Below are 26,831 nucleotides of genomic sequence, written 5' to 3' on the forward strand. Positions count from 1 at the left end.
ATTCTTGTTTCCTCTTCATCCTTCTCTTTACTCTCCTCTCCCTACTTATCCATCCTTCCCTTCTTTTTTTCCTTATTTTCTTTATTCTCCGCCATCTCAGCATCCTTCACTGATTTCTGAGAGAGAGAGAGAGAGAGAGAGAGAGAGAGAGATGGGGCGACAAGAGAGATTGCCAATTCATATTCCGATTCTTATTCCTCCTCCTTATCTGCTTCGAAGAGAGAGAGAGAGAGAGAGAGAGAGAGAGAGAGAGAGAGAGAGAGATGGCCTTGTAAACCTGTTATATCACCTGTCCCTTGCAGTTTCACCTTTACCTTGTAGTTAATTAAATTTCGCCTCAGTGTGCGAGCAACGTGTTATGGATTGAGAAGCGAGAAAACACGACGGTGGTGGCAACACTGACGGGATGAAGCAATTAAAAGTGTTGTTATTCTACATAGAAGTTATTGTTGTTGTGGCTGTGCTTTTTTTTTAACAGTAATGGGTAATAGCACTCAGGGAAGGTAGGAAACAATTATAATGGCAGAGTTAGTGGTAGTTATAATTTGTTTTCAAGTTGTAATAGTTTTCCTTGTGCTTATTGTTGTTAAGGTAATTCTAGCAGAGGAATAGTTATAGTGGTAGTAACAGTAGTAAGGAGTGTTGGAATAGTTGGTTTTTAAGTAGTAATAGTTATTCTTTTAGTTACTGTTGTTTTAGTAATTGATTTAGTAGAAATGTTATAGTATATATACAGAATAAAGAGTGGTTTTAGTAATAGTGGTGGTGGTGGTAGTAGTAGTAGTAGTAGTGGTGGTAGTAGTAATAGTGTTAGGAATAATTAAAGTAGCAGTAGCATAAATTCTCATAGTCGTGGTTGTAAGTCAGCAGCATTATTATCATTACAAGTTTCCAGACAGTGCTTATGATTTTTTTTCCCTCTTGGCCTTTCTTCTTTCCTCGATTCTTTCCTTTTATCCCTCCTTATCTTCCTTCCTCTATTCTCCCTTCGTGCCTTCCCCCTCTTTACGATCATTTTTTTCCTCCTTTCCTTTCATCTTCCCCTAACCTCGTCTTTTATTTTCTCCTTTCCCTTAACTTGCCTTTCTTACTCCCTCCCTTCTTTCTCCTTTTCTGCATTCTTCCTTCGCTCCTTCATTTTCTTTCATCCTTCAGTTAGCAATTCAATTCTTCCCTCCATCTATTTCCTCTTCCTCATTGCCTATTTTGCCTACCTACCTTTATTCCGTTCTTTATTCTTATCCTTTACTCTCTTTTCCTCCTGTTTTTCATCACTTATTCTCTTCTTCTTCCCTCCAGTATATTTTTTCTTTCTTCTCTATTTATTCCCTGCTTCTTAACTCATCCTCCTCTTTATCCTCATCCTTTCTTTTATTCTATATCCTGTTTACGATTCTGCTTTCTTCACAACTCCTTACTCATCACTTCTCAACTCCTCCTCATCTTTTATTTTCTCCTCTTTTCTCCTCTCTTCTCCTCTCAAGCAGGTGTGATGGAGTAATCTGAGGGATTTGGAACCTTATTTTTAGATTTTTGAGACGCATTACAGGCCAGTGTAGGGATTTGAGAGGCTGCTTTTATGTGCTAGGGTTGGGCTTAATTACGGAAGCAGAGATAGGGATGATGAGAAGGAAGAGACACTGGTAAGGCAGGCAGGGACAGTGGAAAAGAAGAGTAGAAGGGTGAACGATGGTAGAGAAGGCATGAAGAGGTGAGTGTGTGAATGAAGTTTGAGTGAAGGAATGGAAAGTTTAAATGAATGATGAGGAAAAAAGTAATAGAAAAACTAACCATGAATTTTGTGTGAGGTAAAGTGGAAGAGAAGGAATGAAAGATATGAGAAAAGTAGATAAAAATAATAAAGATACAAGAAAGAGAAAGCGAAAACTGAAGGGAAGGTCTGAAAAAAGAAGGAGTAGAAGGGAGATGAAGTATGACAAAGAAGACATGAAGGACAGAGGAGATGAGTGTGTGAATGAAGAGGAAGTTTAGATGGATGATAAGAAGAAAAGTAATGAAAGAAGAAAAAACAACTATAAATTTCGTGTGAGGAAAGGTGGAAGAGAAGGAATGAAAAATATAAGAGAAAAATAGATGAAGTATAAAAACGATACAAGGCAAAACAAAAAAACTGAAGGAAAAGTCTGAAAAAAAGAATATATGAAGGAAAAAGATGAAAATGACAAATACAAAAGTAGACAAAAGGAAGAGAGAAAAAAATTAGACAGAATACGAACGAGATGAGATGAAAAAGAAATAATAGAGAGAGGAAGATGGACAAGGGAGATGGAGAGGAGAATATTAAACATGAAGGAGAGATAAGACCACGTGGGGAAACAAGAGTCGCGTGGAGTACAAGTTCTAAACCAAATAAATTATCTGCGAGTACTGAGGAGAAAGTCTTTGTAGTGGGTTTAATTTCACCTTGAAAGGGAGGAGAAGGTGGTTGTGGGAAGGAATAATTGTTTTCCTGTTACTGTCGTTGATTTTAAGAAGAGCTGGTAGAGAAGTTATCTATAAAATTTCCTAGTATTTGTATAGTGTGTGTGTGTGTGTGTGTGTGTGTGTGTGTGTGTGTGTGTGTGTGTCATTAACATAAACCAGTGTCTACTTAAGTGTGTGTGAAGGTATTTTTTTCCATGTACATGTACTTGTGTGTGCACCTGCTGTGTGTGTGTGTGTGTGTGTGTGTGTGTGTGTGTTTATACCTGTGTATTGATTTTCTTGCGGTAATAACGTGGAGGAGGGAGAGGGAGAGGAAGGCTGTGGTTCTCTTTTCTTCCCTCTCCCTTTTCTCTCCCTCCCTTCCTTCCCTTGCCTTCATGCCTCTTTTCTTTACCCTCCTCTTCTCACCCCCTTTCGTCCCTCCCTCTCTCCCATCCTCCTCTTCCTCTTCCATATCCGTTGCAGTTTACTCTTCTTCAGCCTCTTCCTCTTCCTCCCTCTTAAATTTCCTCCCCGTCACACACTTTCATCTAGTTTCTTCCTCTCTTCCTCCCATTCTTCTCTTTGCAGTTTAATTTTCTTCCTCCTCCTTCATGCATTTTCTCTCACGCTTTGAACAAGTTTTTTTCTTTTTATTTATCTCTCTCGTTACTATCTTTCTTTATTTCTCATATTCCATCGTCCTGTCCTTTTTTTTCTTTTATTCTTTGAGATCCTGTTTTCCTTTCCTCTTCCTTATTTATTTCTTACCTTTATTTATCTATCTTTACCCTTCCTAATTTCGCTCCTCCCTTTCTTTCTTCCTTCCTCTTTTCCTTCATTCTTCCCTATCTCCCCTCCTTCGCCATTTCACGTCTGCCTTCCTCCCTCACCACCTCCCCTCGTCCTCCTTCTCTCCTATTCCTCATCTCTCCCTTCTCTCCCTCCTTCCTCCTTCCCTCCCCCTTACCCAGCTTTCCTCCCTTCTTCCCTATCTCCCCTCCTTCGCCATTTCACGTCTGCCTTCCTCCCTCACCACCTCCCCTCGTCCTCCTTCTCTCCTATTCCTCATCTCTCCCTTCATTCCTTCCTCCCTTCCTACCCCCCCCCCTTCTTGGGTCCCAGCGGAGGGGGGAGGGGGTGATGGACGACTCGGAGGGGGACACAGACGCTCACACATCTGTTTCCTCCCACTTTGTTTCCTTCTTTTCCATTTCTTTACTTTTTCCTTGAGTTTTCTCTTTTCCTTTCTTATTCCTCCTTTCTCTTATTCTTCAGTGCTATTTCCTTGCTCCAATTTCTGCTTTGGATTTATTTATTTGTTTTTCTTTCTTATTTTCTTGCTTTTCTTTTTCTTTTACTTTACTGATTGTCATTTTTTTCTATTTTCTTTATTTTTTCCTTCTTTCTCCTTTCTTGTATCACTTCTCTTCCATTTTCTTTCCCTCTCTCTCTCTCTCTCCTCTTCCCTTTCTCTCCTCCTTTTCCTTGCACTTTTAAGCTACAGCGCAAGGACGGTCGGTACGAGAGAGAGAGAGAGAGAGAGAGAGAGAGAGAGAGAGAGAGAGAGAAATAACATAAAACTTAAAATAATTCAGTCACCTAAAATGAGTTACAATAATACCTAAAATTCTAGCAATAATGACAAAAATTACCCAAAATGACGGAGTTTGAAAGTTCGAAGCTTCGTCGAGTCCCGAAGCGTCTCATTCCGGGTTCGTTTGGGAGGAAAAGTGAGTCAGTAAGCTGCATCGGTTTTAACGTCACCATTTTGGATGGGTTTAGGGAATATTCCAGCCAGGTCATTAGCGAGAGAGAGAGAGAGAGAGAGAGAGAGAGGTGACGGGGGATGAACTGTATGTGTGTGTGTGTGTGTGTGTGTGTGTGTGTGTGTGTGTCATCACTTGAAATATATTGGTAAAGTTTTCCTGTTTCGCTTTTTTCTGTCTTATTTTTCCAGAGTTCGCCGTACGGGTCTTTTTAACTTTTTTTCCTCTCTCTCTCTCTCTCTCTCTCTCTCTCTCTCTCTCTCTCTCTCTCTCTCTCTCAATTGAGTTATGAGGAAGATTTCGCTCGTGTGTGTGTGTGTGTGTGTGTGTGTGTGTGTGTGTGTGTGTGTGTGTGTGTGTGCGCGCGCGCGGGCATTCATTACCTCAGTTTTCTCTACGCCTGCATCATTATTATAAATTGCTCTCTCTCTCTCTCTCTCTCTCTCTCTCTCTCTCTCTCTCTCTCTCTCTCTCTCTCTCTCTCTCTCTCTCTCTCTCTCTCTCTCTCTCTCTCTCTCTCTCTCTCTTTAGTGGGCGAGGGAAGTTAGGAAGGAGAAAAGGAGGGAGGGAAGGAGGGAAGGTGGAATGGAGAGAGGGAGGGAGGGAGGGAGGAAAGGACCAGGTAAGAGGAAGGAGGCAAAGGGTTAAACTTACCTCTAATATACCTGGTGTTCTCTTGCCTTCCTCTTGTTCCTCTTTCACCTCACACACAGACCTTTAATACCTGTGTTCCTCTTGCTCTTTATTGCTTTTATCTCTTATCTCCCTTTCTGCCTTTCTTTTCTCTATCTTTCTTATCTTTACGCTTTTCTTTTCCCTATCTTTTCATATTTCCTTTGTAATTTTCTTTTTTTCAATTTTTGTCCTTTTCTTTTTCCTTATTTTCTTTTACTCTTCTTTTTCTCTTTTTTTTCCTCTCCGTGAGCACTTCCCTCGTCACCATTAGAGTAATTATGTTCCTCTTCTTACTCCCTACTTTTCTTTTTTCTTTTTTTTCGTTTCTTTTTACTTTTTCCTTGTCTCCCTCATCACACGTTAATTCTCCACCCTTTTTTTTCCTTCGTGTGTTTCCTTTTTCCCTTGCAGTCACCATTCACGAATCTCCATCTTCCCTTTTCTTTCTATCTTTATCCTTTATCCCTCTCTTCTTTTCCTTCTTTCACCATCAGAACCATAACTTTTTCCTTCCCTTTACTTGTACCTTTCTCTCTTTTCCCCCTCATGCGATTTTTTCTGCTTTTCCCCTCGTACTCTCTTTTTTCTCTTGCTCCGTCCCACCACCACCACCACCACTACCAACACCGCACCATCACCGCTATTATAACGCGTAATTATGACCAATTCAAATGTCCAATATATTGCCCCATAACTAATCATATAGAGTTGTTTTTAATCTGTAAAAATACATTCCCTTCACATAACAAGAACGGAAGCAATTTACGCCCGCGAGAGAGAGAGAGAGAGAGAGAGAGAGAGAGAGAGAGAGAGAGAGAGAGAGAGAGAGGGAGAGGGTCAGGTCAGCACTAAAGAACAGACAGACATGCAAGATTATTAGAATTTTTTTTTTCTATTTTTCTCTTTCTCCCGTCTTTCTCTCCTTTTCGTGTGTGTGTGTGTGTGTGTGTGTGTGTGTGTGTGTGTGTGGCGCTGCTCAATTTAGTTCCTTTTCTTCTGTTGCTTTATATTATGAGCATGTAAGTATTGTTAAGCACGCACACGCAGGGCAACACACACACACACACACACACACACACACACACACACACACACACACACACACACACACTTGATCTTCATGAATGTCGGTGGCTATGTTGCAGCCTCGCATGCTATCTTAATGAAAGTTGTGTTGTTTTTTTCATGTTTTTCTTCATTTACTGGCCAATTCCACACGAAGGTATTTCATGTCCTTGGTGCATTTTCCTCTTCCTCCAGTACCATTTAGCAGACGTGGATGTGACACAATAAACATCCTCCGCCTGTTACTTACCGTCTTTTTATCCTCGTTATCTGCTATTTTGGTGTAGTTTAATGCTGTTTTTATTATAGTTAGTTGATCATTGGTTTGGTAATAATCTCTAAAGAGTATTCATATTCATTGTGGTTACTATTTGGTGATTTTATACAGCTTTAGAGAGTTATGTGAGGGTTGAAACAGTGAAGACTCTGGCTATTAATCTTCTGACTTCCATACAACCTTCCTAATGTAAATGAAATTGCCGAATCATACTCAAAACTCAAAGTAAGAATGCGTGCCAGTACTGAGGGGGTTAAGACGCCTTCAGAACTGACTTATTTAATATTTATGTTGTTCTTTTATTTTTATGTGGGATTAATAGTGTTTTAATAGTGAACTAAAAGTGATGTTGTGAAAGACGAAGGTTTGATAGGGAGAGATAGTGTTATTCTAGTGATGTGATAGTGATGCAATAGTGCTGTGATTATAGTGCATGGCGTTGTGATAGTGAGAGATTGTGTTATTTTTTGTGATGGTGAAAAAGAAGCGCTGATGAGTATAGTGTTTTGAAGGTGAGAGGCTGAAATAATTGTGGAGTGTCTTGCTAATGATACACTAATGTTCTAATGGTGAGACTGAGGTGGTATTGCATTGTGATAGTGACAGGATAGTGTTATGACAATGTATAGAAGCATATTCTGAAACACTTCCGAGCCGCGCCTTCACTATATTCGCAGTGTTTTAATTGAAGTGACACAAATTTCAAAGGATGTTTCTTTAATTCTAATGACATGTTAAGAAGATTCCCGCACTATCAACAGGACAAATACTCTTTAGAACTCGGCTAATCGTCTCTGTGGTCTTTGAAAATGGTCGTGGTGAGACAGGGAAGCGTTTCTCAATATGGCGTTAGAGTTGTGGTGGTGATGGTGGTGGTGTTGGTGGTGGTGGTGGTTGTGTTCGCATGTCGTATCGCCTCCCGTCTGATCTTAAGCTTTTGTTGATCCCCTGTCATCCACCACACTATTCAAGCCTACCTGTACCCTACCGTCCGTGCCCTTCACTCTCCTTCACTCCTTCCTTCACTCCTTCCTTCACTCCTTCACTCCTTTCTTGTTTATTTCACTCCTCTACCACCTTTGTTTTGCCCACTTTGTTATTTATGTTTCCTGTTTCTCGGGTTCTTTCTCACCCTCCTCTTCCTCCACCTCTCCTACTGTTCTCCTCTTCTCCTGCTCTCCTCCTCCTTTCTTCTCTTCCACGCGATTCTTTCTTGTTTCCTTCTTTTTTTTCTCTCCAGCTTCCTCCTCCCGTTCCTCTTGACTGGCTCCTATTTATTTTGTCTCCTTTCTATTTGTTTTTATGTGCTTTTGCCGCCTCCTCCTCCTCCTCCTCCTCCTCCTCCTCCTCCTCCAACTCCTCTTCTTCTTCTTCTTCCTCCTTTGTCGCCTTTCTTGTCCTCATACCTGTGTCATAATTCGCTTTTCTCTTAAACTTCAAATCCAGATGTCAGATGTGGGGAACGAAAGAGGGGAGTAATGGACGTACCTCCTCCTCTTTCTCTTCCTCTTCCTCTTCCTCTTCCTCTTCCTCTTCCTCTTCCTCCTTCTCCTCCTTTAACGAATATGATATAAGTTTTAATTCATTTATTTTTATTCTATATTCGTTTTCGTTCAGATGCTTCAGAAATATAACCTGGATAATTCAAGGTTATTAGGATACCTCTCCTCCCTCTCCATGAATCCCTTAAGACACCTCCCCGCCCCTCTCTCTCTCTCTCTCTCTCTCTCTCTCTCTCTCTCTCTCTCTCTCTCTCTCTCTCTCTCTCTCTCTCTCTCTCCTTCCTTTATAAATCCTTAAGTTATTCTCCCTTCCCCTCCCTCAGTAACCCTAAGTTATTTTTGCATTCTCCCTACAAATCCGTAATTTAACTCTCCTCTTTTTTCCCCTCTCACTCTTTCTCTCTATTTTTTCTTTCCTCTAATCACGAATCCCTCGGTTTTCCCCCCACCTCGCCACATGTGAAATCGTATCCTCCCCTCCCCACAAATGTATAGGTTCCTCACTTTTTCTCCTCACTACAGATTCTTAAGCATTCCCCCTTCCCCTCCTCGTCCCCACAAACCATTAAATTTTTCCCCATTCCCCTCAAATATGTCCTCATTTTTTTTACCTCCCTAGAGATAGTCAAATTCTCCTTTTCCCGTTTCTTGTAGTCAAGTACCCCTTTTTTCCCCTCACTACAGGTAAGTGTCCTCTTTTTTCCATCTGTACAGGTGATTAATTCCTTACTTTCCCCTTCCTTCCTTTCCCTATTTAAAAATCCCCTTTATTTCTTCTTTCAGACCTTTAAACATCCCTTTTTCATTTTCATTCATATTTTTTCCCTTTCCTTCCACTTTTTGCCTTCAGGTCTTTAATTCCTATTTTCCCTACTTTTCTCTTAGCTCTTCTTCCTTCCTCCAGTCTCCTTCTCTCCCACACTCCCTTTTCCTTCTTTCCTCTCCTTTTCTCCCTCACTCTTTCTTTCCCCGCCCCTCTGCTCTTTCTTTGCTGTGTCTCTCTTTTTCCCCCTCCTTTCCTTCCCTCCCTCTCTCCCTTCTCCCTCACCCTCTCCCTCGCTCCCTGCCGCACTATCGCATATAATAAAAGGCCACAAGTCTGCCCTGTGGTCGGGACGCAAGCGAAGCAGATGTGCCACCCGGAATTAGTGTGTCTCAGAGAGTTTACGAGTGCCACAGTGCCACGCTATGCTTCTCACACTCACCCCTTTACCTCCCTCCCCCCTATTGCACAGTACAACCTTTCCTTCACCCTTCTTTTACCCCTAATTCGCCCCTTCTTCGCCCCTCATCGCCCCATGACGCCTCCCTCATCCACTTCTGGCATTATCACCAGCCCACGTCAATTCTGAAGACAGTCCTGGTTTTTTTCCTTTTTTCTTTTTTTCTTTCCTTACCTCCTCGCCTTGAGATGAAGTTTCCCCCGCATTATTGAACTTGTGTGGCACTCTTAATCTCCCGCTGGCACTCTCCCTCCCTCTCCTTCTCCCATGCCACCACCATCAGCTTTCCTCATATCCCCTGGCTCCCTCTCCTCCTCCCCTCATGTTCTTGATCCATGATACCGTTCTTATTTACCCCCACTGGCCCTGCACTGTGTTTCCAGGCACTGATTCTTCTTATCCACTCCCTTTGGCACCTCCTTTCCCCTCTGGCACTCAGCATATTCGCCACTGACACCTCATACCATCCTCACCACTCCTACCACACTCCCTTATCTTTCCCCTTTGGCACTTCTTGTCCACTTTCTCTGGCACTCTTTCACCCTCGCTCTTTGATGTTCTGTGGCACTTTCGTAAGATTACCTGGCAACCTTGACCTTCTTACACCTGATATTTTGTGACCTCGCGTGAATTTGCAGCTCTCCTCCTGCGTCTCTCCATTTATCCTTCCCCGAGGCGTCTGCTCAGCGATTTAAGGTGGAAAATTGATCCTCCCTACTTGGTAATGATGGTGTAGATGTTTGTGAAGATCGGGTGTTATTGCGTCTTCGTGTGTTTGCTTCCTCGTGTTGAGCGTTAATAATTTAGGATTCCTTGTTGGTCTTTAATGAGAGGGCTTCTTAATAATAGTAATAGTAGTAGTAGTTATTGATGTCAGGTGTTCTTTTCTTTTATTTTTTCTCCTTCTTGCACCGTTTCTAAATATAGGAATACTAATCACAATAATACCAACAGTACATCATAAACAAAGCGTCTTCTCTCCTCCCGCAGCGCCTCCCTACCACTCCCGCCACAAGGTTCAGTCCGCCAGCTGGAGCTACGGGGCGCCGACCAATGAGGATGAGAGCACCAGGGGCGGCGACCAACCAGAGCGCTTCGTGGACCTGAGCCTCACCCCGCCTTATAAGCCGCCGCCAGAGGGCTACAAGGTGCGTGTCTTGCATGATTTGTGGCGAGTTTCTTAATCTCTTCAGTACCATGACACGTTTTCATATTCATTCTGCTTACTATATGATTTTATGCAGCTTTAGATACTTATGTGGTGATTAAAATAGTAAAAACTGTGGCTATCAATCTTTTGACCTCCATAGATCCTTCCTAATGTCAATAAAATCGTCTAGTTATACCAAAAGCTCAAGGTAAAAATGCGTTCCAGTAGTGAAGGGATTATTAATTCTTGCAGGATGAGAGTTACTGTGTTGGGTATATGAGATAACACGCTTCTTTTTTACTTTTTTATGGATTCTAGCTCAAAAGACAAGATATAAACTAGAAACTTGCCCTAAAAGGTATTGTGCACGTTAAACATAATATATACAAGATGATTCGCGTCTTTTACAGGTTAACAGTTATGGTATAGGTTATTTGTAAGGTAAACATGATAATACACTTCTTTTCACTTATATTGATACTAATTAGGGTATATGTAGATAGAAAAAAAATGCTCTAAAACCCTTTTAATCATTTTATTCCATTTGTTTCTCTAAAATTCAATATACAATGCTTTCGGAAGTTAGTGGATGCAAGTTTAAATGCATTTCTAATCATCTCTTTTTATTACGTTCAAAATTTTACACACAGAAGGTTAAGATAGTAATAGAAATAGTTGAAATGCATTCTTTTAACATATAGCAGGAAACTTTTCAAATATGGAAGTAAATTCAAAACAAAAAAAATCTTCATACGTGTACTATTCACAACTTCATTTTTGTCTGAGAATTACACACACACGTTAGGAAAATGCCCTCCGTTCCCACACCTTTCTAAAAATACCCATATCCGAAGAAGTGTTTAAAACAAAATAGAGGAATGTTTTCAATTAATGCAATTTTTCAACCTCACATTCGTTGTTTTAGTTGCTTTTTGTGTGCGCAAATTGGACTTGATGTTTGATAATATTGTTAATAATTGTAATGAAAGCTTGTGCCCGCTCTTTTCAACGAATTTGGAGGATTTCTGTGTAAATTGGCCACGCGGATAATTACAAGCCTACATGTAAGAGAGAGAGAGAGAGAGAGAGAGAGAGAGAGAGAGAGAGAGAGAGATTCTGTTTACATCCTTTAATATATTAATGTTTTCCATCACAAACGCGAACAGACACACACACACACACACACACACACACACACACACACACACACACACACACACACACACACACACACACACACACATTTATATCATTTGTTCGCGTGTAGCATTCACGTTTATTTTCATCGTAACTCTCTCTCTCTCTCTCTCTCTCTCTCTCTCTCTCTCTCTCTCTCTCTCTCTCTCTCTCTCTCTCTCTCTCTCTCTCTCTCTCACAGACAAATACATGTATATCACTTTTACATCACTTTTATTTGCAAGTCTCACTCTCCATCAATATTTTTGCACATTTTTGTTTTGACGACTCTGCTGTTTCTCTTTTTTTTCTGCATCTTTTATTTTTACTTTCATTTCTTCTCTAGACAAAGGGACTGAAAAGAAACACCCACGGAATTAATCTGAGGGGACTGCCTGAAAGAAAGAAAGAAAGAAAGAAAGAACGAAAAGAAACTCTCTCTCTCTCTCTCTCTCTCTCTCTCTCTCTCTCTCTCTCTCTCTCTCTCTCTCTCTACAACAGTAACAAGAAATTTCTGCTCCCTTTTATAACTCCATTAAACTTTGGTTGTGGGAATCGCTCATATATCCCTCCTGGCAGGGTGGAGATAGGAGAGAGAGAGAGAGAGAGAGAGAGAGAGAGAGAGAGAGAGAGAGAGAGAGCAGTTACGAATATTTCAGTGGGGTAATACGTAAAAGAAAACAAGAAAATGAAATGTGGTGGATGATAAAGCATTAAAACAACACAAATAAGGAGAGAGAGAGAGAGAGAGAGAGAGAGAGAGAGAGAGAGAGAGTAATTACGAAGGTTAAATGTTTCAGGGACGTTGCATGTAAAGAAAACAAAACAAAAAATATATATACAAGTGTTGGATGATAAAGCATAAAAACAACACAAAGAGAGAGAAAAAATAAATAAATAAATAAATAAAACACAACCCCAAAAAAATAACAAAAAAAAAACACGAACAAAGGGACTGACAAAAAAAAAGAATAAATAAATACACACACGCACCTTCAAAACTCAAACGAAAATACACATATACATAAAAAACGAAAAAAAAAAAGAGAAAGAAAACGAGAGCAAAAGAAAATCAATAACATGAATAAAAGAATGAAGGAAGAAGGAAGAAAAGGAAGGAAAAAAGGGAGGGAGGAAGGAAGGTAAAGGTAGATTGGTGAGGTGTTGAGTTATCGAGGTAATGAATCAGTGAGGTGTCGAGAGAGAGAGAGAGAGAGAGAGAGAGAGAGAGAGAGAGAGGAGAGAGAGAGAGGAAGAAGGAAGCGAGGAAAATAAGAGTGATGATGGAGGGACGAGGGAAATAAAAAAAGGTGATGAAGGTAAGAGGGGAAAACCAAGGGAGAGAAAAGGGGAATATTGGAGGAAAGGAGGGAAGAATTGTAGAGAAGATGGAGGGAAGAATCTCGTATGCAGAGTTAAAAGGTGAAAGGTAAGAGAAATTTTAAACGTTAATGTAAGGAAGTGTGGGAGAAAATTAAGGTATGAAAGAGAGAGAGAGAGAGAGAGAGAGAGAGAGAGAGAGAGAGAGAGAGAGAGAGAGAGAGAGAGCAGTGGGGAAACAGAGATGAAAGGAATTGAAATGTACATGTGAGGTGGGAGAGAGAGAGAGAGAGAGAGAGAGAGAGAGAGAGAGAGAGAGAGGTTGGTGAGCGTTGCCCAGGAAACAGCATCCAACCAATACCTATAATTTTTTTTTCCTCACTCATGTTAAGTTTCCTCCACCTTCACCCCTCGTGCTCTCCTTTTCTCTCTCTCTCTCTCTCTCTCTCTCTCTCTCTCTCTCTCTCTCTCTCTCTCTCTCTCTCTCTCTCTCTCTCTCTCTCTTTCTCGTAACAATTATTAAGTTAGCAGGAAATCAAAAAGGAAAAAAAATTATTATATTCTCATTATTTTCAAAGTTGTAGTATTTTTAACCATATGTCCGTGAATGTGTGTATGTACGTATGTCTAACAGGTGTTTATGTACAGGTACCCAACGGACACCTGCCTGGTCTAGACATGGATGAGACAGGTGTGTATGTGAACAGCAGAAGACACAACCTGCTAGACTCCAACATGAATAAAACGTAAGTCTATTGAAGTATTTGCTCTCAATTATGCTCTGGTCTCCTTCCCTTTGAACTCCTGTGTATGGAAGTGTTTGCTGGAAAGACGTGGCGGGTTTTCTTTTCTTTTTTATTGAGTTTCTTTGATGATTCCGCATTTCACCACAGTCTCTAATGGATCTCGTGAATATAAGAGACGCGTAGTATTGTTGCTGTTGACTCTCCTCTCCTCTGTACGCTTCCTGGTTATTTCTCTTCACTTATCAAGGTTTTTGTTTTATGTGTGGCGATGAAGTGTGTGTGTCTCTGTTTGTTGTCTGGTTCTTTGTGTTGACTCTCCTCTTCTCTGGTGCATTTCCTGGTTATTTTTCTTCATTTATCAAGAGTTTCTTTGTGTTTATGTGTGGTGATGAAGTGTGTCTCTAAATTTTGTTCTCTTTATTATACTGAGCTCGTCTTTCTTTCTCGCTTTAAACCCTTGATTTGATTTTCGATGAGTTTGTAAAGAGTTTCGAGGAAGGATGTGACTGATTGACTGAGTGGTTGCCTATTCAGCTAACTGACTGACTGATCTACTGGCTGACTACTTGACTAATTGAATGACTGACTGAGTGACCGACTTACTTTCTTTCTACCCACTTAACTGACAGGCTAATTGACTGCCAGAGTGACTGAATGCCTCACTCTTTAACCAAACTGACCAACTAACTGACTACCTATCTCTTCCACTATACATTTCAGTTCATTTGTGACGTATCTGTAACTGCTGCCCGCTCCTTTCCTTTCAAACTCCCACCTCTTGGCCGACTGACTGGGAAATTGATTGGAGGGTTGACTGGAAGAGTGATTGGTTGGCCCACTGCCTGGCTGACCCGCTGACTGTGTGACTGATGCACTGGTTAGGGACGCTTGCGAAACTGGTATTGTGCAAGTAAGCGTTTTTACCAGACATTTTTTTTTTCTCTCTGTTTTTTCCAGATTCGTTCGTGTATTTTGTGTGTCTGTTTATTCGTTTAATTAGTTAGTTATGTATATTTTCGTGTTTGTGTTTGTGTTATTTTTTTTTTTCCTTTATTAGTTGTTTATCTTATTATTCATTTGGTTTACTTGATTTTCTTTCACGTTCAAATTGTCGCCTAAGGACAGAAAAGAGTGGGGTTTTTTCTTTTCTTTTTTTCTTTTCTTTTTTTTTTTTTTTGCTTACCTAAGAAGAAAGTAAATAATGAAAAACAGCAAAAAGTCCAAAATTTCAAAATGAAGGCCAGTCAAGTTGCATATTTCTAGTTTATCTATTATTCTCTCTCTCTCTCTCTCTCTCTCTCTCTCTCTCTCTCTCTCTCTCTCTCTCTCTCTCTCTCTCTCTCTCTCTCTCTCTCTCTCTCTCAATAACAAATGACTGACGCTCCGATGATCACCAGCAAGGGTCACGGGTCCCTGGGTCAGAATCGCCGCTATCCCTCCGTCCCTCCATCTCCGCCCCGGGACTGTCCCCTCAAAATCCAACATAATCTCGATTTATAGCAACTAATTACGCAGAATTGCCCGTTTTAATATGATTTTTTTTTTATTCTCCAATGTATTCACTTAATCTAAATGCCAAGTGGTGTTAATCGTATGCAAATTAAGAGTATCTTTATAATACTTCTTTATTCTCGTTGTTTAGTGAAATTTGGTAATGGGGAATTCATTGCCGCGCGTGTTGCCTTCAGCTTTAAAAGTCGCGAAGTGAAACGAGGCATAAATAAGCATTACTGTCGGCAATACGCAAAATGGCCGCGCACTTATTAATAGAAAAAATGTATGTGTGGAGCAAACAGTCCGCCAATTTTTAGGTAACGGGAGCCGGCCGTAACGGGACATGTAATTGACTGCGCGTTACACGAGAATGTAATCTCGTTGGAGTGAAATAAAGCACGTGGAATGATAAAAGACCAAGTATATCGCTTTTATTTCACAACAGTTTGGGTTACGAAAGACAAAATGGACGTAAAGAAAGAGGAAAAACAATATAAAAAAATAACAATAGCAACAAATGACTTACCACAACAGATCAATAGAGCAACAATCCCTCAATCAATAGCGTGACACCTTGGACTCCTAACGTGACGCCTTAGCAGTAACATGGAAGCTCATGTGATTAATTGGACCCGAAACTAATGGTTCATGTCCTCTTGTGACCGCCTGACCACCCACATGAGGCGCCCCAGACTGACCCGATGTGAGGTCACTGAACTGGCGGCCCAAGTTTTCCTTTCTCTCTCTCTTTCTTTCTTTTTCTTTCTTTCTTCCACGCAACTAAGTTTTCTGTTTCCTTACGCATACAAAAAGCAATTCCTGATAAGCCTGCCTCCACCTCCTCTCTCTCTCTCTCTCTCTCTCTCTCTCTCTCTCTCTCTCTCTCTCTCTCTCTCTCTCTCTCTGTAGGGTTATAGAAATTTAAAGAAAAGTAAGAGGTGTAAAAGAAAAGAGGAAAACAGAGGAAGGCATGGTAAAGGAGAAGAATAAGAGGAAGAAGAAGAAGAAGAAGAAGATGTACTTTCTTTTGCTGTTTTTAAGATGAAAGAGAAGGAAGAGGAGGAGGAGGAGGAGATGGAGGAGTTGGAGGAGAAAGAGGTGGTGTTAGGGTAGAAAAGGAGGAAAATTGATGAAGATGAAACGAGCGGGCAACATGCAACAACCACCATGCACTTTTGAGAACGAAAATACACGATATAAAAACAAATCGTAGATACGAAAAATGAAAAAGAAAAACATAACATCACAAATACCAGAAAAAAGAAGTAAGAATAAAAACGAAACTAAATATGAAAGAAAAAGTTATCAATCAATGTCGACTTAAAAAAAAACAAGAGCTTTATTTTCTGTATGGGGGCGTATTGAGTTAGTTCGGCAGTGATTGGTAGCGACATGACCTTAGCACGTGACCCGAGACCTTCAGGCGCCCCATATTGCATAAAGGGGGCGAGAAAGGTGTGTACATCTGCATTTCAAAGGTTAATCACTTCAGTACCAGGACGTGCTTTCATATTGATTCTGGCTACAATTTGGTGATTTTATACAGCTTCAAAATGTTATGTTGGGATTGGAATAGTAAAGACTCCAGCCATTAGCATCTTCAGTACCATGACGCATTTTCATATTCAATCTGCTTACTATTGGGGGATTTTACACAGCTTCAGAAACGTATGTGGGGAATAGAATAGTGAAGGTTAATGAAGACTATAGCCATTAATCTTCTAACCTTCATAGACCCTTCTTAAAATCAATAAAATCGTCTAATCATACATATAACTTAAAGTAAATATCTACACCAGTACTGAAGAAGTTAATCTTTTAACCTCTATAGACCCTCTCTAATGCAAATAAAATCGTCTACTGGTACCCAAAAATCAAGGTAAAAATGCGTCTCATAACTGAAGGGGCTAAGCACAGGTACACCCTTCATGAAGTAATTAGTACACCTGTCATTTGGGGAGTTACAGCAGGTATTCATAGCGTGGGTAGAGTTGAACTGGCGCTCAACTTTTAACCAACAGTGCTCAGTTTACCAATATATTTCAGAATACATAAATACTTGTGAACAAAAATAATTGCTGTTGACCACCATTGAATTACATGCGTTTTTTTTTTTTTTTACGAATTACTTTTGTCTTTTCCTTTTTTTTTTTTTTCTTTTTCTTCCTTATCGCTAGGTATTGAAATTTAACAATAAAAATATATAGATACTTGTAAAACTATATATTTACCAAAGACTTTCAGCAAATTACATCCGTTTTCTTTTATTTTACAAGCCACATTTATTTTCCTTAGCTTCTTTTAACGAGTAGTAAAATTCAGACCACTCATACATTTCCCAATACGCAAACACTTACGAAAAGTCAAATTTACCATAGATCACCAATAAACTACATCCGGTTTCTTTTATTTTACGAGATACATTTATTTTTCCACATATTTTCCTAAACAAGTTGTAAAATTCAGACCATCTATATGTTTCGCAATAAATAAACACTTGCAAAAAGCTAAATTTACCATAGACTGCCAATAAATTACTTGCGCTTCGTTTTAATTCACGGCATTTATTTATTCATCCTTTTTATATATATATTCACATTTCAGAATACCTGCAGTACAAAAATCCAACAATTATCGTACTTACACCAGCTCAAATTAAATCATATCCTTTTTTTTATTTCATCCTCGTTTCTTATTATTATTTCATTTACTTTTATGTTCGCTATTTTTTTTTTTTTTTTTTTTTTTTTTTTTTTTTGCTTATAAACATTTGAATAACTCTGAAAACTTGCACTAATTGAAATAAGAGACATGAGAGCAAGTTTGTAAAAGAGAGATAAAAAATAGGTTGATTATTACGAAGCATAGAAATAGGGAAAGAGAAAAGAGAGAGAAAAGAGAAATACATAGATAGGAAAAGAAAAACTGAAACAACGAGAGAAAACGAAAACAAGGAGATGTAATGATAAATACAAAAACTAAGAAAAAAAATGAAAAAAAGGAGAATATACGTAAAATAGGAAGGGATATAATTAAAGAAAAAAAAGACAAGGAAAGGTAAAGGAGAAATACATAGATAGGGAAAGTAGGAAGACAAAAAGAAAACGAGAGAGAAAACGAAAACAAGGAGACGTAATGATAAATACAGAAACTAAGAAAGAAACGAAGAAGGGGAATAAATATTAAAATAGGAAGGGATGTAATCAAAAAGGCAAGGAAAGGTAAAGGAGAAATACATAGGTGGAAAAAGGAAGACAAAAAGAAAACGAGACAGAAAATGAAAACAAGGAGACAATGATGAACACAGAAACTTCAGAAAAAAAACGAAAAAAGGAGAATACACGTAAAATAAGAAAGGATATAATCAAAAAAGGAAGGAAAGGTAAACAAGGAGGCGTAGATAGTGATAGAAAAAATGACTAGTAAAGGAGGAAAAAGCCATTTAATCGCATCGGAAATTAATATCAGAACAGAGCTGGTTTGGCATTCAGCTCTGGTTCTCTGTAATTAACTTTGCCCACCCTCGTGAGTTAGGGAGAGAGGGAGAGGAGAGGAGAAGGGGAGAGGGGAGAGGGGAGAGGGAGGGAAGCTGTAAGTTGGTTGTTGTTCATGTTATAGGTGATTGCTCTCTCTCTCTCTCTCTCTCTCTCTCTCTCTCTCTCTCTCTCTCTCTCTCTCTCATCACCAGAGAGAGAGAGAGAGAGAGATGAATGTGCATCTGCCTTCACTATCAATCATATTCAAGCTACACCACACTGGTTACATGGCCTCCTCCTCCTCCTCCTCCTCCTCCTCCTCCTCCTCCTCCTCCTCCTCCTCTTCTGCTATTTTAATATATTGAAGATGATGGAGAGTATGTAATGAATCTCTCTCTCTCTCTCTCTCTCTCTCTCTCTCTCTCTCTCTCTCTCTCTCTCTCTCGTTGATTTTTTTTTCAGTTCATTATATTGTGTTCCGTTTTATTTATTTGTTTATTTATTTATTACAGCGAAGCATTTTATAGCAATTATAATGTTATTTTTTTCGCGTATTTAGTTGTCACACGAGTTAATGGCTTTATTCATTCCGGCAGTGCGTTGTTAAAAAGTTGACCCACTATTGAAAAAAAAAAAAAAAGCTACGCCTCCTCCTCCTCCTCTTCCTCCTTCTCCTCCTTTATTCCTACTCCTCTTCCTCCTCCTCTTCTTCTTATCTGGTATGTTCCTCACTGTCTTTCCTCTCCTCTTTCCACACGCATCTTCTCATTGTCCCTCCTCTCCTCCTTTCTCCTCTCTCTTTCCCTCTCCTATCTCCCCTTTCCTTTTCTTCTTTACTTCCCTCTCCTCTTTCTTCATTTCCTATTTTTTTTTTTTTATTATTATATCTTACGTTTGCCTTTAACTTTTTTTTTCTTCATTTTGCTTCCAATTATTTTCGTTATATTTCTTTTTTTTCGTTCTGACATTCGCTTGAAATAATTTTGCTGTTTTTTACTTTTTTTTTTTTTTAGGGAGATTTCAGATGTTTGTTACGATTTGTTTTTTTGTATATGCATTTTTTTTTTTTTTTAAGTTAGATCTTCCATCGATCAGTTTTTCCTTTATATTTATTTATTTATTCTCGTTCTATTCTATTTTGTTTTATTTCATCTTTTTTTTTCGAGTGGGGCAGGAAAATGGGGGGGCTGGATGAGGGTGGACTTTGTTAGTTGCATTTTTCTTGTATTTTTGTGGCAACTTTACGAGTCCTAACTAACCTTTGGCTTGCTCGGCATCCCACTAACTCAAGTCTCTTTCAGGCGAGTATTTCATTTCATTTTTACACTGCATTCTTTATTTCCTTTTTTCTCTTCTACCTCTCTGTTAACTTTTCTTTTGTTTTATCCATTTTTACCCCGACCCACAGCAGAAATGGTAGGTAAGGTACGTATTTCACTTTTTCCTTTTTTCATTTCCGTTTTCTACCTTTCTGTTAATATTTTTCTCATATTTTCCTTTTAAGTGTCCATTATACCTTTACGTTACAATCCCTCCTTCATCCTTCCTGCTAACTTTTCTCTTATTTCCCTTCCTTCTTTGTGTTAGTTTTCCTTTTATCTCTTTCACTTTCCTTGTCTTCTCTTCCACCTCTCTGTTAACCAATCCTGTCCTCTGTTTTCCCTTCCCATATTAACTCTTCTTCACTCCACAGCAATTCCGTTTACGAGAACACACACGACCCTAGCGTGGGAGGTGGAGGAGGAGGAGGCAGCCCTACGCCACACTACGCCCACCCTGCCCGTACCCACAGCCCACAACCTGCCAGCCCCGCCCGCCACGCCCTAGACACCAAGAAGGTACACTTTAGCCTGACGGGCACGCTGAGGCAGGAGGATCGGGTGTGTGAGGCCAGAAATGAGGAGGTAGGATGTCCAGGCCATTGGAAGACCGCGTTTACCAGTGCATGCGCCCCGCCCCGCCACCAGCCATCTGTGCCATATTCTGAAACACTCGCTCCGCGCCTCTACTGTTTTCCAAAGGCTCTACTTAAAGCTACACGGGTTTTCAAGGATGTTTTTCTGTGTTCTGGTGGCAGATAAACAATGTTTCTATGTTATGTGCAGGAGAAACAGTCATGAGAACCCGGTTAGTCATTCATGTGACCTTTGAAAATAATTACGGTGAGGGAGCGAAGCGTTTCTGAATACGTGGCAACCAGTATTTTGAAACGCTTCTGCGCCGCATCAACGCTATTTTCATAAGGCTCTAAAATAGTTGAGTTCCACGGGTTTTCAAGGGTGTTTATGTGATTTTAATGACAGATTAACATGATATCTACATTATTAACTAAAACGTTATTGAAAACCCGGCTAATCTTCTCAGTGGCCCTTGGAAATAGTTTGGTGAAGGAGCGCAGTGTTTTAAAATATGGTCCACTGTCCTCATCAGGCACGCTCGCCCTCTGCCCCTTTGATTTAATACTTACACCTGCTCTATATATGCTACATGCGCCCCACACCTGTTCTTGACAATCTGCTAGTAGGTTTCATTGCTTCTGTCTTGGTATTCCATCTGTATATATATTTTTCTACCCACATTCCGCTCTTCGCCTGTATTATTAAACGCTATTTTATCTTGATCTGCTTCTACGAGTACTACAGCTCTTGTGTCTGATTTCTAATTTGCTACATCTGCGTAATTACTTTTTTTTTTTATCTTTGCACACATACATATCTTTTATATACCCTTACATGCTTGAATTGCCTTCTAAACACACACACACACACACACACACTTTCCTTCACATGCACCATCACTTCACTGCCTTGCTATAGATACACCCTCACCTGTAGACAGTACTCTTAGACACCACCACCACCACCACCAACCACCAGCATCTGTACTAACCAATCCCCATATCTTAGATTACCCAACGTGACCTGACTTGACTTAATCTGACGACATGAAAGGTGAATGATGTGTGAATGAATCTGGAATGAAAGGAGCGCAGTGGATTTGCAACCTGGTATAGCTTTAACCCCTTCAGTACCTTGACGCACTTCCATATTCATTTTCTTAGTATTTAGTGATTTTATACAGCTTCAGAAACTCGTGTGGGGGATTGAAATAGTGATAACCATAGCCATTAATCTTCTGACCTCCATAGACACTTTCTGATGGTCAGTAAAATGGTGTGATGGTACACAAATCTCATGGTAAAAATGTGTCTCAGTATTGAAGAGGTTAACTGATCAAGCATAAGAACTGGGATTGCAAAAGGCTATTTAACCTATACATGGCAGAGAAATCGAACACAGGAACAAAAGAAAGTAATGTAAGATGCAAGAAGTCCCTATGAAGCAAGAAACAAGCAGCCTTCTCTATTGGTTCTAAATGCTGCCCTGCCTCATATCAGCTATATTCTTAATTACCCTTTTGGTTCTCCTCAGCTAAAAGAAAAGTTTTTTTTGTATGAGTACACAGAAAGCAAAGAGAGAATAGGATGTTAACTTTGTATTTCCTCTGATGTCAAATTATTCAAGAGTGTCATGCAAATAGAAATGCATAAAGTAGATGTTGGTAGTCATTTTTTTTTTTTTTTTTTAAGAGAAAGAGAGAGTGTGGGGCATGATTTCTTTCACCTTGCAGACTCATACAAAAAAGAACCATAAATTTTTACTTTTTTTTGTTTCATGAAGCCTCATTCTCGTGTGATATTTGCAAGTTTTCAGTTTATGCCAAAAGAAAATAGCTTACCTCTCTATTTTCTTTTCTTTTTCTCTCTTTTTATTATTATTTTTTCAACAGAAAGGTTGTGGGTGGGATGTTTATTAATTGCTCCATTTTGCGTTGGTCATTCTGATTATAAGGTTGCATTTGTTTCCCCTTGAATCTGCATTGTTAAAGGGCACCGCCAATATTTTCTTTTCTTTTCTTTTCTTTTTTTAAGCGTGTTGATCTGGCTGTCACCTGTTTCTTTCTATCATTATTTGTATCCTTCCCTACTTGTTCGAAATTGTAGGGAATTCTCTCTCTCTCTCTCTCTCTCTCTCTCTCTCTCTCTCTCTCTCTCTCTCTCTCTCTCTCTCTCTCTCTCTCTCTCTCTCTCTCTCTCCACAGCACAATAACAAGCAGAAAAGTTTAAAATATGTGCCACATACACTCACACCGCTGACTCATAGCATATTCAAACTCCTATTCCCTACACTGTGAAAACATCCCACCAACACTAAATGGTTTGTGTTCAATTTTAGACATCCACAGTAGTACTTTTAGTAATGAAAACAAAATGCTGTCTCAATTATCACCCCTCTCAGTTCTTTCTATTAGCCATCACCTCTTTTATTCTTAGTTCTCATTAGGAAGGCCCTCCTGTCTTTGTTCCTCTCACAGTCACCATCAAAGGGATAGTCATTTTTTTATGGTTGTGTTTGGACATTTATTTTCTACGGGCGTAATTTTTCGTCGACTAATGATTTTTTTTACAGTTTAAACATGGCAGACACACAGTGAGGCATGGCAGGCACTCTTCCTTCATTGCAATCAGCTTTGCCTTTATAATCAAAGAGATCAAAAGTAGTACAAGAGGAAGTGATTGGACAGCACAATTTACTGAATGGCTCTGGAAAGCTAATGTGTTTTGTATTCAATTCATTAAGGTTCTTTGTGATTTGGGTCATGATTGTATGAATCTATTAATTTTTATCAGGAAGTGCTCAAGTATAATTATCATTTGTAATTTTCTGATAATGATATATTGACATTATTCTGCTTTGGTTCCTTGAATTCATGAAAGTTTATAGAATCTATTTTAAACATATAATCTATTTGGCAAGATACATATTTTTACATAACAATTAGACAAAAAATAATAAAATAACAAATGCTCAAAGTAACCCATATATTTATTTATTTATTTACTTATCTATTTATTTATTTACTCTCATGTAGGCATATTGATGGTAAATACTGACATATTACCCTTGCTTGTAAATAAAACCAGTATGATATCCACTGCAGGTCTTTGTGTGTGTGTGTGTGTGTGTGTGTGTGTGTGTGTGTGTGTGTGTGTGTGTGTGTGTGTGTGTGTTTGAACTGCCAATCATCATGTCAGGGAGACACCAGAGGAGATACTGACCAAAACACTCTTCCTGGCCTTGCTTTGCCTGTTGATATCCATTAATGATGTGCAGCAGAGCATTCAGCAGAGTACAACAAATTCAGTACTATTTGAAGAATATTGAAGGTGTCTCCCTGACGATCTTGGAGACTGACGGACGAGAAGAATCAAGGACTTATTCATTTTTGAGGAGAGGGACACAAGAAGACAAAACATGATACCAGTACTGCAGAGAGTCCTTGGTTGCATTGTTGTTTGTTTTGATGACCAGTACTTACTGAAGGCAATACATATCATCATTGCTTGGAAGTCTTCATTGTATCTTTGTCAATGAAATGATGAAAAGTAAGTGATATCAAAGCAAGCAGCAGGAAAGAGGGCCACAAGGACATGAGAAAGAGGGTTATGAATCACTCAGGTCACACCAACACAAGGGAGTGCCGAGCCAGTGAGGCGGTGGCACAGCAGTGACTGGAGGTGGCTGGAAGGATGGCACTCAGCAAGCGCAACATTTGGCAGCAGTTATCCTGTCAAACCATGCATTACCTCCTGCCTTCAGCCTCCCAGGAGGAGAGAGAGAGGGAGGGTGGGAGAGAGAGAGAGAGAGAGAGAGAGAGAGAGAGAGAGAGAGAGAGAGAGAGAGAGAGAGAGAGAGAGAGAGAGAGAGAATACATATTGAAAAGTATAGATTTTGAAAGAGGTATGAAAGTTTTTGTTGAAAGAGATCCACTCTTAGGATATGAGAATTACCAACCAAGCATGGTAGTTTCTCAAAAGTTTAGAATTTATAATGTAGAGCTTCTTTAGATTCCTTACTTGTCATTCAATAAAAATGTCCCAATAGTTTAATCACTTGCCCTAGAATGAAGTCTTAGTCAGATCCCTGCTAACCCATTGAGTCCATATTCCTTCCAATTGATTTAGTTGATGCCAAAATTCATATCTCATGATAGGAACCTTAATATGATAGTTGACCAGTTGCTTTTAGGAGCCTTTGCCCACTTGCATGTGAGCCTTGACCAGTACTAACTCAGCACAGCAGCTATAGTGACTAACCATAACAGGCATGAGTGAGCGTCCCAGCCTTGGGGACGCGTTAGCTGCATTACTCATCAACTCAATAATTACAGCTTGTCTAGAAAGTCATATAGTTATCAGCACTGTATATAAGTAACAGCCAGCTTGTAGATATCAAGCACTTGACAGTATTTTCCATAAAGTACTTATAATGCTATATGCTTCCAGTGTCATCAAAATCTTGACTATATGTGAAATTTTGAAATATTAACTGATCCATGCTGGGCCTTGTTCATAATGTCTTCAGGACATGTTTGCTTTGAAGTGTTGCTAATTTCTGGCCATGGTGGCTGTGGCAATGTTAATACAGGTGATCCGAAGGGTGGCAGAGCTCCAGCAGCTGGTGGAAGATGCAGAGAATTACTTGAGTGATGCTGATGGGGAGACCACAGAGACCGAGAGTGTGCGCTCAGACCAGTATGGACGGCTAAAGCACTCCGATTCACTCCTGCTTCTGACCCAGGTGAGCAAACTTATTCTCTATCATAAAGTCCCTTTATTTTGTATGGAGACAGAATAAAATGTAACACAGTTATAGCTATATTGTGTGTGTATATCTTATTAAACTGGTTTTTAATTCTATGAATAGGGTCAGAAGATGTTGCCTAATGGCGAGGTAGTGGAGAGTGAAGAGCGATCAGGTAGTGACACAGACTCTCAGTCCACACCCAACCAGAGTCCAGCCCATCAACCAGGTCAGTCCCTCAGCCTCACTTTGTCTTGGGAGAGAAATGCACAGCAAAGATATGTTTTCTTACAACAAACAAGGTGAATATTTCTTGCACTCATTTGTTAAGACACAATATCGTTTTCTCCACAGCTGGCAAGACACCCCAGCGTCCCTCATCAGTCCTCAAGCCCAGCGGGTCCTCCTTTGGCCTCCACTCCCCAGACAACCTGCCACTCAACATCCAGAGCCGAGAGGACGACATCAAGGCACTCATTAAGCAGCTGGAGGACAACTCTGGGCTTCCCTACACCTTTGCAGAGGGCACTCTTTACCTTGACCCTGACATCATTGACCTCACCATGATCCCTCCCCCCATCACCCCAGATGAGGTTAGCTGATGCCACTTATGCTGTGGTATTCAATGATTTGTGATAGGCAAAGACTCTCATCATTCATTGCAATATTGCAGTATTTATTTACTTCAAGTCTATGAAAACTTACTTCCTCACTCAGCAGTTGACAAGTGTTGGAGAGCAAGACTGTACCTTGCCCCTTCTCCTTCAGGATGGTACCAAGGTGTTCCCCCCTCAAGTCAGCACTCCACCCACTCCCTTTGCGGACCGGGAGACCCTGGAGAAGGAGTTGAAGGCACTGGAGCAAGACCTTGGAAACCTGCGTTCTCTCACCAACCCGAGCTGGCTGGACCACGACTCCCTGGCCTGCTACTCAGACTCCACCACGGGTCAGTGATACAGGCCGGCAGTGTGCTGAGATGATGAGATCATGGTGAAACTTTTTGTCATAACTTGTTAGCTTTTCTTCACATTATTTGTACTTTAAGTAAAATTAATCTTTGTATTGCAACAAGCAGGAGCAAGTGACACAGAGGACAGCACCTCCATCAGCAGCCTCAACACCAGCACCAGCGATTCTGTGTTTTCTCCCCTGGGTGGAGGCAGGGTGACTGGGAGCAACGGCAAGGAGCCAAACTTCACCTTGGCTGCCCTGCGCCAGCTGGGCATCCACTTAGAGGAGGGAGAAGACATTGACTCCTTCATTGCAAACCTCACCATTCCTCCACCACCGGAAGGCTCTGTGGTGCGTAACTAACAGAATATTTACAGTATTTTGTTTATGCCAAGATGATATCATCTTAAGGGATAGCTTAGGCAAAGTGTCATACCTTGATGTGTAGGAATAGAGACACCACAGTAGTAAAATTATTTTATATTGCCTGGAATATTGAATCAAGGGTCACCTCACTGCACTTTGAAACAGTTACTTGAGGATTTCACTTTCTTACCAGAATACCATAAAAATACTTACTCAAATGATCAAGCATGAATATTGTCTTTGGTTCTTCAATACAGGATCTTCAGTCATATGCTGAAAGTCGGAGCCGAATGGGAGGTGAATACGACCTCTCAGCCTTCATCATCCCTCCACCGCCAACCTCCGATGAGAAGGACAACAGGTCGTCAGACATCATCCGGAGACTTTACGAAGCCAAAGAGGGAATCAGTAAGGTGTGTGCAGGAGATATTTACAATGCCCTAGAGACAAATTGATGACCAACATTTCCTTCCTATAATATCTTCCCTATATACCTATAGCTACAAAGCAGACTAACATATGTAGTATGTAGTTTTCATTTTAAGTTTGTTCTAATGTTTTTTTTATCATGTA

The 26,831-nt window shown here is 40.1% G+C and overlaps 1 protein-coding gene across 25 annotated transcripts in view; it reads left to right on the forward strand.

Moving 5' to 3' along the window:
- The window catches only part of LOC123510326, a 732,954-nt gene that overhangs the window by 702,815 nt on the left and 3,308 nt on the right, over positions 1-26,831 (forward strand). For 11 of the 25 annotated variants that reach the window (XM_045265383.1, XM_045265382.1, XM_045265381.1 and 8 more), the window contains 9 exons: positions 9,926-10,083; positions 13,230-13,327; positions 19,991-20,201; positions 24,786-24,938; positions 25,065-25,170; positions 25,296-25,534; positions 25,659-25,887; positions 26,014-26,243; positions 26,516-26,671. In XM_045265383.1, the coding sequence (XP_045121318.1) occupies positions 9,926-10,083; positions 13,230-13,327; positions 19,991-20,201; positions 24,786-24,938; positions 25,065-25,170; positions 25,296-25,534; positions 25,659-25,887; positions 26,014-26,243; positions 26,516-26,671 (1,580 nt within the window). The remainder of the gene's footprint in view (positions 1-9,925; positions 10,084-13,229; positions 13,328-19,990; positions 20,202-24,785; positions 24,939-25,064; positions 25,171-25,295; positions 25,535-25,658; positions 25,888-26,013; positions 26,244-26,515; positions 26,672-26,831) is intronic. The other 14 variants (XM_045265375.1, XM_045265376.1, XM_045265386.1 and 11 more) reach the window with 6 other exon arrangements.

Source organism: Portunus trituberculatus, chromosome 28 (assembly GCF_017591435.1).
Source record: "Portunus trituberculatus isolate SZX2019 chromosome 28, ASM1759143v1, whole genome shotgun sequence".
Classification (NCBI taxonomy): domain Eukaryota; kingdom Metazoa; phylum Arthropoda; class Malacostraca; order Decapoda; family Portunidae; genus Portunus; species Portunus trituberculatus.